The sequence below is a fragment of the Dermacentor variabilis genome, chromosome 7 (genome assembly GCF_050947875.1).
Source record: "Dermacentor variabilis isolate Ectoservices chromosome 7, ASM5094787v1, whole genome shotgun sequence".
Taxonomy (NCBI): Eukaryota; Metazoa; Arthropoda; class Arachnida; order Ixodida; family Ixodidae; genus Dermacentor; species Dermacentor variabilis.
Window position 1 is genome coordinate 21,248,499 of NC_134574.1, and position 12,783 is coordinate 21,261,281.

The following is a 12,783-nucleotide window of genomic DNA, read 5'->3' on the forward strand; positions in this document are numbered from 1 at the left end:
CGAAAAGGATGCTTCAAATGGCCCGTGGGGTGAATGCGTGGCGGAAGGAGGACGAGAACAGAAGGGGCCATTGCTCTAAGGAATGAACAGGAAAGGAAGCGTGCCGCCATTTCTTTGAAGGAGCTTCAGCGCAAGAAAAACAGTGTTGGCTGACGCAGAGATACAGCTGTCCCTCATCCAAACCAAAATAATCTCTTTAAAGCAGTGAAATGCAACACTGAGGGCTGAAAGTATGTCAGGACAGTTGAGGCTAACTTACTAGCTGTTGTGAATCTTCATTGTGACAAAGTTCGGGCCTCATACCAATGAGCTAGCTATCAGCTGATAAAAACAGCTCATCTTCGAACATATTTGATTCTGTAAGCATATTCTGTAAGAACATATTTGATTCTTATTCGTATTTGAGAATGTTCGACTTGATTTGCAAAAGGCAATACTATTTTTTTCAAAGATATTTTATTCGCTGTGCATTTTACTAAACCCTCCCTTGTGTTCTTTTTTTGAATATAATAAACACTACCATATTTACACGATTGTAAGTCGACTTGAATGTAAGTCGACCCCCCCATATCACGTGACAGAAAAAAAAAAGCATACCCGAGGGCGCATTCGATAACGAAAATTTACTAGTAGCTGACATGGTCACTGGACTACTTGTCTTCACTAGTGCTGCCATAGTCATTGTTGCTGCGGTCCCACAGCGCGTCGTCGTCCAGCGAAATTTCACATTTGGCAAACGACCGCACCACGACATCTTGTGGAACAGCAGCCCACGCCAAATGCACCCAATCACACGCAGCCGTCAGGGAGGCTCTTTTGACAGGTCCGGTTGGCGTAATTTCGCTATCTTCGGCCGCCAGCCACTCGTACTCACGGCGAGGTCCTTAATGACCATGTCGCACTTCACTGGCAGGGACCAATGACGCATGTCAGCGACATACGCCGCAAGCTCAGCCTACAGCTCCGGAAAGCATGCAAACTTCGGCATGTGGGAAATTTCTCACTTGCCGTCACAGGTGAAAATTTTGCTTTGCTGCAGTCGCCACTCTCGCACCACCCGTTCAAAACATCGAACTTTCGGCCCGCTGTGCAGTGATTTGTTTCTTTGGCGTAAAGGATGGCAGCCCCCTTAACGCTGCTGTGAACGAGTGCCGAATGATTAGTGGGCCTGGAGCACTCATGACGACTGAGGAAGCATAGAAGTAGCACGTAGCCGGCAGTCAAGTGGAACGCGTCAAACCCACGACCTACTGTATAAAGGGGCGACCTGCGCATCCCGTGGACGCCTACGGCAGCGCGCGGCCGAAGAAATACCACGTGATCATTGAGTAGGAACCAAGTGTGCCGGTAGAGGCCGCCAGTGCTCACCCTCACAGCAACGCCCGAAACGCTCCGGCCCTGCCTTTAGGAGTATGGCGATGACGGTAAAAATTCACAGAGAAGCTGCAGTAAACTCGGCATTTCACATTATTGACAGGGTGCAGCTAGAAAAAATGCGCGTCGATACATGCGATACATGCCCCAGATATTTGCTATCTTCACTGTGCAGTGCAATGAAATTTTAAACTACTTTGAAGGCACAGCCGCGCGGCTGCTAGGATGGAAATAGTGTAATCCCTTAGAGCTTCTTTTTCCCCTCATGGTCTGCTAAAATGTTGGTTAGTGCTGTGGTGCCAATAAGGTCTGGTGCGCACTTTCCGCGCTAACCAAGGTCTGAGTGCGCCCGCACTTCATTCTCCTGTAGGTTTCGCTAGTCCCGAGCCGGACGCAATGAACGCACTACGTACCGCTTTGCAGGGCCCACGCATTCCTTTGCTGCATTCGGCATGTTCACTGAAGTGACGTGCCGTTGAGAGCACGGCAGAACATGAGTAGTTTTAATTGCAGTGCATGCCACAATCGTAAAAATGTGCTGTTATTGACGTATTTATTTACGCCACTTTACCAAATGATAACGAAAGTCTAGCTTGAAAAATTCCAAGGGCGCTTCATTGTGCCATCACACAGATAGTCACTACACTTTAGGCACTTTTCTGGGGTTGGGCTTTTGAAACGAAAAGCTTCGCTACGCTAGTCAACACCGCGCTTCGCGCGAGTCTGCGTATGTCGGAATTGGCTCCGTAAGCGTGTTCGGAGTCTGCGCAGGTGGCCACTGCCGCGCGCTATGCGTCGTCGTTTGACGTTCGCCGCAAGCGCGTGTTTATCACGGAGGCCGACTATATAACTGCTTGCCAGAGAACAGGCATGCGCATTCAACATGGAAGGAGAAGAGAGTGATACTACCAATACAGAGAGCTGTGTTTATGGCTGTACAGAAATCGCAAGACAATGTGCCCAAGAACGATGAATAAAGAAGATTAATAATACTTCATAACTTATGGTATATATCATTCATAAGCAATTTGCATCACTACACAATAAGGCACACATATAGCATAACCATAAGCTTACCAAAGCATATCCATAAGTGAAACCGTAAGCAAATATAACCATAGGCTAAATCATAAAGCATAAGCTAAACCGTAAGAATAATCATAGGCTAAATCATAAAGCATAACTATAAGCTAAACCATAAGCATCATCGAACCTTTTCGCTTCGAGATATCCAGGCTTAACCTTAGCTAAGCCCCAGCCATTTTTTTTTTTGTTCAGGTTTCAACCATTGGTTTCTAATATCGGTCACGGGGAACTCGTGAAATGAAATTCCTCTTGATGCTCGGCGGCTTGACTTTCACAACGGTATGCCGAAGTAAACCATCGTGCATGAAGAAGCCGCAAACGCGAAAGCCGGCGCCCACGGAGCTGAGAATCAGTGTCACTGAAATAGAATCTGGTAATCAAGATCTAGCGACACCAACAGATCACCAAGCACTCAGCTAATCGATTGTTTCGCGCGCGTGCGTTTGCGTCCTTCTGTGCTCTCGCTGAAAATGCTTGCTGCCCGTGCGTGCGGCCGGCCACAGGATTGGGGTAGGTGGGGGTGAGCACTAGCGCCACTGTTCGCGGCGGCGGTTTGGAAAACTAAAAAAAAAACACACACATGCAAAAGCAAATCAGCGGCGCTGGCGCAGCGCCACACGCGCAGGTCGCCCCTTATACAGTAGGTCGTGGTCAAACCAATGCCTTTCAACAGAGAAAGAGAAACGCGCACGCGGTGTCTGCTCTTCCATGAACTACCGATACTCCCAGCAAGCACCGCTGTTCTGACGGTGCCGCTGCAAATGGGAACAGCGGCGCTTCCATCAACTATCGACCCCCCCCCCCCTTTAGTGTTGCGTGCACTGTAAAACTCTCAAAAATGTTGAAAAACCCTTCCAAAAAGAGAACAAACATGCGGGATAGTGAAAAGATGCGGGTAGGGCCATAGAGCAAGCATTAAATTGTAACGACGTTGTAGCTCCTGTTGGTGTCGCATTTTTGGTGGTGCCATGTTTCGGTTTCGATTGTAAGTCAACCCCCCTCCACTTCCAATTTTCAAATTTAGAAAAAGTGGTCGACTTACAATCGTGTAAATACGGTACTCCTTGCTATTCAAACTGGATTTAGTCGTTTTTCATCTATAGAGAGTGACAGCATCGGGAGACATGGTGTGAGCCCGTCTTGACATAAAACGAAGTTGTGTGTCACTCAGGCAATTTTGCAAAGGCACAGGGAAAACCTGGAAAACTATGGAAATTTGAAAATGTCAACTTGGTAGACACCCTGAGAATGTAAGCTTGTGCGGGACAATAGCTGCCATGCAAACTTTCTTCACTTGTTGGTTTGTCCCACCGAGTGTACGGGCCAGTTTTATTGCCCTCTCCCTTCCCCATGAAATCTACAACTCCTCATCTTCATTCATTTAACCATTGGTGTGTTTCTAACAGGGTGTCTACCAAGTTGACATTTCCAAATTCCCTGAGTTTTCCAGGTTTTCCCTGAGCACCTTTGCGAAATTCCCTGAATGAGCCAGAACTTTGTTTTATGTCAAGACAGGCTGACACCACGTTGCCCGATGCTGTCACTCTCTAGTAAGCATGCTGAAACAAAAAAAATGACTTAATCCAGTTTGAATAGTAAGGAGTAATATCTATTTTATTTAAAAGGAAAACAGAAGGAAGGTGTTAGTAAAATGCACAGCGAAAGAAATGGTAAAGCCCATTCCAAATTGAGTCAAACATTTTCAAATACGAATTAAAAGGAGATGCATACATAAGTAAATATTTTTTAATATCAGCTATTTCTATCAACTGATAGCAAGCTCATCTGTATGAGGTCCTGAACTTTGTCACAACTAAGGTTCTCACTCAGCAGCTGAGAAGTCAACCTCAACTGTCCTGACATACTCTCAGCCCGTACACAACATCTCAGTGTTGGGTTTCACTGCTTAAACAATTTATTTTGGTTTGGATGAGGGACACCTGTGTCTCAGCGTCAGCCAACACTTAGTTTTTTTAGCTCAAGCTCCTTCAAAAAGGCGGCGGCACCCTTCCTTTCCCGTTAATTCCTCAGTGCGTCGGTCCTTTCTGTTCTCATCCTCCTTCTACCACGATTTCACCACATGGATCATCTGAAGCATCCTCTTGGTCAGTTGTACAGTCAACATTTGATTTTTCGGACTTCCGAGGGGCCGCAAAAAAAAAATTGAAAAAAAAAAACGGGCAGTCTGAAAAAAATTAATGCATGTCTTTAACTGCCTTTAAGGGCTAAAATTACCACAGGCACGTCTGAAAAAGCTCTGAAGGCCTGCCAGTACGCTTATTAGGCATATCAGGGCTTGAACTGTGACAGGAGACGGGGTGCACGCATGTGTAATTAAGGAATACATACTGTGTCCCGCGACAATTGCCCCCTTCCCACGCTTGTTATGCTTCACCGCCTAACAATAATGTACTGAGGCGAAGCTAACTTTCGGAGACTGGCATTACGCAACGCGCTGTGCTCTGCGAGCTTCAAAGCCAATCGCGAGGATTACAAAGGCGGAGTCGGTGCCATTGGTGATAGCGGCGAATTCTTTCAATGAAAAACACAGCACCGCACGGCAAGAAGCTTAATAGCGAACATAGAAGCAGCTAGGCCTAACGTTGCCGCGGTGGTGGTTACGGCTGCCAGCGGATCTGCCTGCGAGAGTGCCGGTTCGAGGCGGCGAGGTAATCGAAATAGCGGCGTTGGCGGCTTTGATTAATGCCATTTCAGACCTGCAGTCAGGGCAATATACATTGACTATATGGAGTACGTGGTGGTGCCGCAAAACCGTGCAAATTATCGGGCATGTCCGAGAAATCGGGCGTCTAGAAAATCGGTCGTTAACTACTCTGGCAATACATCGTGCCGATGACACGGCGTCAATGACGATTCGTTGCTGGAGCCTCTGTTACTGGAGCCAGCATTAACACGACTTTCGTTCCCTTTCAATAAAGTTACAGCTAATTTTCCCTGATAGAAGCACAAATTCCCTGAGTTTTCCCTGAGTTTTTTCAGACTGTTCAAATTCCCTGAGAATTCCCGGTTTTCCCGTTTTTCCCGGTTGGTAGACACCCTGTTCTAAAGACTGGACCCACAAGTTGATCATAAGCACTCATTTGTGTCCGTTCTACACGTGTCGTTGTCTAAGCAGTCTGTCCACCTGTAATTAAGAACCAAAACCCAATTATCCATCCAATGACAGCTTACACAGCCTTGAGAGCCTTTGAACAGTGCACAATCAGTGCGTATGGACTGAATCTTTCCTTGCACATGAATTGCACATTTATTTTTTATTCTGTTAGCGGTGCCACACTGTGGAGATATGCAGCGGAGAATAATAACACAGTGGCTTACTTACCATCACACAATTAAATATGAGACACTCATGCAGAGAAATTTCTAGCATGCCCTTGCTAGGCTAGCAGTGCCGTCATTCAGCACCAACGCGGTGGCAGGGATGATAAGCTCCAGAAAAGGTGGCCAACCCGAACTGAAAACCACCATTTTCTCTTTTTCGTTTCCTTACGGAGTGAAAATATAATGCTCCAAGGGTGGAAATTTGGGCAAGCTGGTATATATACTAGACATCTGTGTATATATACTGCTCGTCTCAAAAATAAAAATCAGTTCAACTCCATGTTCTTTCTCCTCTGTACTTTTCCTAAAGCTATTCATGCGCTACACAGAACACCGCCATGCTATCATATTCCAGTCAGGTTCTGGTTTGCACAAAAAATGTTTCTTTGTAAGGCTTTCGTTTCAGTTACAGTTCAACATTTTGCACAAAGGAAAGTAACCTGCAGAACTGTATAAACATCTCACCATGCCAGTGAATGAGGGACTTGATAAGCTCGAGGCCATCCAGCTTGTTGTTGTCGTCATTGTCATGCAGCTTAAAGTAGTGGAACTGCAACTCCTCCTCGCTCATCTTGCTCATGTCCTGGTTGGGGCCCAGCATCTCGCTCAGGTGCTCCTGGATGTGGCTGCATGCATTACAGTTTCTGTGCTTCAAACACCCTGGCCAAGACAACTCGTTATAGTCTGCACTCTGCCTCGAGAGGGCAGGTGGTGCCACCTTCTGGTGAGTGGGAACAACGGGGGCACTAGTGGCAAGGAAGGCTTCTCAAAGAATGCAAACTGTGCCAGTGATACCCATGTCAAACAGGAACACCAGCCAGAGCAAGCATCGCTTGGAGTTAGCATCATTTGTAAGCTGTCACATGAGAAAGTTTATAACACTTGTTGCATGAGAATTCAGTGACCTTGTTTAATCTTACCAAGATCCCTTCAGGTACAGTCTTGACAACAGCAGCTGCAAGAGCTAGCAAAACCAGAAAAAAAAGAATACATGAACGAAAAGTTTGGTACTGTCATGAAAGTACTTTTCAAACTGCATTTCTTTCCCCTACCAACACAATACAGAAGTTTTGCGCTTGCAAGTCTCAGTTTCAGTGGATGATGCTACTGCTTCTTGGTGACACTTGAGAGAAACTTGTCACCTTCTTGCGGCTTAATGCTTTTAATGACACGATATTGATTGGTTGATATGCCTGGCAAATTTCTTGTTAATTGGATGAAGTTTCTTGCCAGTAGGCGAATTTACCCCGAAGGAAAGTGTAGGGAATGGCGAATATTCTAAATTTTTAAAATGAGTAGAACATGACTTTTAATATTCATATTGACACATGTGCTTGTTTGTCTTTGTTGGGAGACCACTTTTCACTGTTTAACTAATACTACTCAGTGCGGCATGTGCAGGCATGTATCGGAAGTTTCTCGAATGTTTCTTGGAAGCAGCTACCTATATGCACGACTGGTCCGATGTCCTTTTCAAACTGTTTTTTCCAACTTGGCTATCGAGTGGTATGTGGTACATCAACAATAAGTTTAAGTGTGTACATGCGTGGGCTGAGTAAAGCAGAAAAATCACACTATGAAAACAAAGAGTGCTTGCAGGACTGTCAATCCGCTCGAATGCAAAGATGATGAGCTTCGGCTCGATGTCGAACTACTTCCTCGTGTGAATCTCGCAGACATCAAGGACTACTTCGTTAATGCAACGAGCTTCATGACTCGTGAGCAACTGAAAGCCTACAAGTCAATGGAAGGCCACAATTACCGTATTTATTCGCATAATGATCGCACCATTTCGTCAAAAACATTGACACAAATTCAGGGGTGCGATCATTATGCGGGTTAAATTTCCCGCGAAAAAAAAAAAAATTTTGTTTCATCCCGCGTTTGCTGCAGGATGACAACGGGTCAACAAATAGGCGGCTGTCGTTGCATGTAGTGCGGGACACCAAAACAAAAATGGCGGCCAGCGAAGCAAGCTGAACGTGATTTTTTTCTTCTTCTCGTGAGTACATTACGAATCATTACGTAATGTTACGCAATTACATTACGTATCATTAGGTTACGCAAGTACATTACGTATCGTGAGTTTCTTCCGTATCAGTTATGAATCATATTGTTAATATCGGCAACTCTGCGGCAATAACGTAGCCATGTTCACTTTGAGGGGACAGAAACAGATGGGCGCGCTTAGCTGCCAATGACATAGAAACGCATGGCAGGCATGTAGCGGAAACTGCGGCATTTGTCTTCACTACTACCCTAATACGACACGTTTCCACTAAGGGTGGACAAATATCTTAGCTGTGCTACAAGCGTTGGCGTATGAATAGGGTACGCTTCTGACGTACCAGTGTAAACGTGGCTACTATCACAGCCGCTCGCGATTCGTTGCGTGCCCACGAGTGCAGATGAGAAGAATCGAAAGGCGCCTTTGTTGTTGTTGTTGACCACGACCATTATAAAGCCTACATATAATAAAGGCAAGTTTGGTTGGAGCTTTTTCTTGTCATGGAAGTGCGAAAAAGTGAGGAAAGGAATGAAATGGTGCGTCTGCTTAAGAATGTTTGGCACGTGCAGACCGCTTGGTTTGTTTTGAAGAGTCATTCGCGTAGCACTCGGCAGATGGTAGGCACGATCATTATTAGCAAGACTTGGCACACGACATATCGCTGCGGCAAGTTCGGGGTGCGATCATTACATGGGAAATTAAAAAAAATTGAATTTTGACGACAAAATTCAGGGGTGCGATCATTGTGCGAGTAAATACGGTATCTGATCAGTAGCTGGGTGCAGCAGCCATGTGTCAAAATGCTCCCATAACATGATCGCCTTCATTACGGAATTAACTGTGTTTTGTCCACCTGAATCATTAAAGGTAGTGTACTGAAAAAGGTAGCTTCACTGAAAAAAAAGATGAGAACTAAGCACTGTGATCCTACAGCCTTCGTCATTTTTATGTTGCGTCAATTCTGCTGGTCCTGCAAAAACAGTTTCTTTTGCCCTCCCAGGTGCGTCAACCACAATAATTTAATGAAAAGCCACTCACACCATGACTTCTCATAAAAGAAGATGGCAAGGTGCTGGTTGCACACTGCACCAGCAAGGCATGCTCGCACACAGCTGCTATGCTCTTTTATGCTGAGGCTGTAGCAAAGAAGAGCGATAACCAGGTACCGAGAACTACCCCATCTGGGCAACATTCCTATCACCGGGCTTCTTTCTCGTGCGATTGCTGCAGCCAAACACAGCACAGTTCAACATGACACCAAAGCTCTGTTGACACACGGCCACGGCGCATAGCCTGTCTGGATACACAAACATATTATGTAGGCCTATTCAATAAACAAATACTAATTTAAGTCCATGAGGCGAACGGCGGGCCCAAAGATCATACGAGAATGACCGCTAGCATTTTCCTCACGCTCTGTGACCGACGCAACCATAAACATGGCACGGCTGCCCTGGCGACGCTGTCGCCCCCTTACGGAATGAGCTCAGTGCAGAGCCCTGCACAGGCCTGATTTTTCAGCCCAGGCCCGCTTTATGAAGCCTTGAGCCCAGCCCCAACCCGCGATACCAAGCCCGGGGCTGGCCGTAGGTGACAGAGCCCAGGCCTGTGTTACTAAGCCTGGGCCCAAGCAAGGCCTTCGTTACTAAGCTTAGCCAGGGCTCGCATGTGCACAACCAGGCTCGGCTTGTATATAAAGAAATATAATTATTTTTGCTTATAGATTGTACCGTATGTGTCAGCCTCACCTTCTCAGTGTCTAATCAACTGCAGTGTATAAGCAATAAAAGACCAAACTCTCTGTTTCTCCCATGGCAACGTCAGTGATCTGGCCCATTGCCTGTGCTGTTATTTTTCCGCTGGTGCGCGTGCATTTGATCATATGATTTGGTCCTATGAGCTCATTCAGCATGCGAATATATATGTATGTGTATATACAAACAGGCAAATTCACGAGCACACAGCATAAAATAAACACACAAGTAGAAAGAGCTAACGCACCCTTGCGTTAGCTCTAAAATAATGTAACAGTATCGAGAGTTGTAATAGTGCAATCGCAAAAGCGATAACAGAAAAATGGTTTGTATAGCGGTATTCTGGGTAATTTATTTTTCCTTGCATGGAAACAATGTTTGTATTGTGGAAAAGGAAAGAAATTAAAACTTGAACTGTTTTTTTATTTCCTTTGCTAAGGCACACAAGAGCCAGCTCCTTCCTCGTGTCACTTGAGCTCGGCACAGGATGCCTTGGACCATGCAATGCATAATGTTCACGTGTTCGAAAGCACGACTTAGGCCCTTTAACCAGCGGGCCTGAGCCTGGCCTGGGCCCGCGGCTTCAAGTCTAGGCCCGGACCAGAGCTACCGAGAAACACTTCGGACGGCCCGGCCCCATGCAGTACTCTAGCTCAGTGCATACACCCTATAATGTCTTACTGACCCACATTTACAGTAAGAATAGTTATGTTTACAGTAAAAAGAAAGAATGCAATTGCATGTGAATACTTCATATAAATTTTGTATTTGTATTTTGTATTTATATAAATTTTTTATTTTGTACTAAAATGCTACACGAAAGCAGCCCCAGATATTTACCCATTTACTCGAATGTAACGCAACCACTATTGTAATGCGATGGTCGACTTCTCCACCCGCAAAATAACAAAAATTAAAAAAATAAAGGCGAAAATTTAACGCACTATGAATGAAAAGAGAAATGGTACCTTTATTCAAAGAATCAATTCGGAAATGACTACTCTTCGCTTATTACTGTTGTCCGAGAAGGAGACGGAGCTTTTCTTAGGCAATACTCTCAAGCAATCACTTCGGGAGATAGTTTTACTTCCTCGAAATTTCACGCAACCTGGCAACAAAAGCGCCCCCAACAAGTGTTTCTGGCGCTGTGCCAAGCTCGTTATCAGTGCCAAAAGCGCTGTCAGTCACATTCTTCGAGTGGTTCGATGCCAAAACGAGCCAAGTCTCACGAAAATGACGCTATTTCCAAAAGTGATCGCCCGAGAATCAAGTCATCCATGCTGTCGAGCTCGCTTGACATTAAGTACTTCTTAAAGGACTGCATTGGGGACAGTTCCAGGCCATGAAGGGGCCCTTCCGACTGGCCCTGCATTTACAAAGGGCACAAAGGGCCTCCCCATTGGCGGCACTATCCGAGATTCATCAACTCAGACATGGAGCCACCGAGGTGTTTAGCAACTCGAACAAAAAAAGAATTTGGCTTCAGTCGACTTGTCTATGGATTGAATCAAGAGGTAAAGGTACAGGATGCCAACTTAACATTAAAATCCGTGGAATTTAGAATATTTGTTTTAGGATCATAAATGTTGCTGTCATTCAAATGTCAGGCAAGGGTCAAGTTCAGGCAACGAAAGTCATTAAAAAAATTGTGTTACAATAGAGTAAATACAGTATTTAGAGTAGACTCAAAGTCAAAAGACATTACAGAGGGGAATGGTTACAGAAAATATTTGCAGAAATAGAAAACAGAATGTGTTATAAACGTGAAACAAAATGTTGCTACACATCAAGGAAAATTATTGTAGAAAGAATCAGAATGACCAAAAATAAAGGAAAAAAGAAAAGACAAGCTTAATAACTACACAGTCGCCGACTGATTTTTCGGACTCCAAAAATTCGGACATGCTCGATTATTCGGTCTGCTTCACGGCACCACCCTCCATTCTCCCCATAGACCATAATGTATAACAACTGCCGCAAGTTCAGACACCTTGCAACCTTTTGTCTTATTTTTTGGACACTCCTTGAGCCAACTCGATCGAGAGCATCGTGCACCGACTCTGACCGGTGCATGGTTCGGATTGCTGAACGCCATTTTTGTTTTGAACGGAGCCTCCTTGCTGCTCCACGAAGTGGCACTACTGCGAATCCCCGCTCATCATCATCGTTTCTGCCTGGTTCGTAGCTACAGTAGTTCCAGTTTCAGCTTAGTAAGCCACATCAAGACAATCCAGCAGCTGATTTGTTCCTTTCTTCGTGCACGACGCTGCGACTAGGCCGCGTTTTTCGTATGTGCGACTGGTGACGGCGTGACGGCTTGGTGATATTTGCTTTGTGTGCTTTGTCGAGGTTGCGGTGGTGCAACGCGGCATACGGAAACATCGCGCCGAGTGTCTAATGGCGCTGACAGTGCCCGCACAGACTGCGCTGGGCAATGCCGGCAAGCGGGTGCTGGGAGGCCTAGGATTTATCGCCTTCCGATGTGCTCCCTACTGACGCCGAAAATGTTCTGCCGAGACCTGCGCAGTGGTTGCATTGCGATTCCGGACACCGTCTCATTTGACAGTTTCACAGGTGCTGATACTGCTCTACTGACATGCGCAGACTCGACGATGGCGAGATCCTTCGTCAGGTTTCTGCTGCGCCGCCGGACGATGACTCCGAGTCGGAAGATAACGCTCCATGTGCTATGCTGCCATCGCATGCGGAGCGTGTACAAGCAGTGACTGTGCTTTCAGCCGCCTATAGTGACCGTACGACCCTATCCGAGATTGAGACTCATCTGATTGCGTGTAAACGAAACAGCGTGCGCCGGCGCATTCACGATTTCTTCAAGCCTACTGCCTAGCCCGAATAAATGCGTGAAAATAAAGGATTTATTTTTTTTTCTTAATCTGCTTTTTCGGACACCTGTTTATTCGGACATTTCCGCAGTCCCCGTGAGGTTCGAATAAACGGTCGGCAACTCTACAATGTTTGGCTATGTAAACAGCACACACACACACACACACACACACACACACACACACACTAGTACAAGTTACAAAAAGTAGTTTTCTTATCATACAATGTTAGCTAATACTTTTATGAATGGGTTGCAATGTTCAGTGGTGACTAGTGATGTGGAAAGATGATTACACTCTTTGGATACACGCAAATGAACATGAAAATGTGTGGAGATATGAATGTGAATATTGTCACAGTCTGTAATGTGGGAAG

At 45.6% G+C, this 12,783-nt stretch overlaps 1 protein-coding gene across 2 annotated transcripts in view; it reads right to left on the reverse strand.

Moving 5' to 3' along the window:
* Positions 1-12,783, reverse strand: part of LOC142587365 (uncharacterized) — a 91,409-nt gene that overhangs the window by 15,690 nt on the left and 62,936 nt on the right. For both annotated transcript variants that reach the window (XM_075698314.1, XM_075698313.1), the window contains one exon: positions 6,268-6,428. In XM_075698314.1, the coding sequence (XP_075554429.1) occupies positions 6,268-6,428 (161 nt within the window). The remainder of the gene's footprint in view (positions 1-6,267; positions 6,429-12,783) is intronic.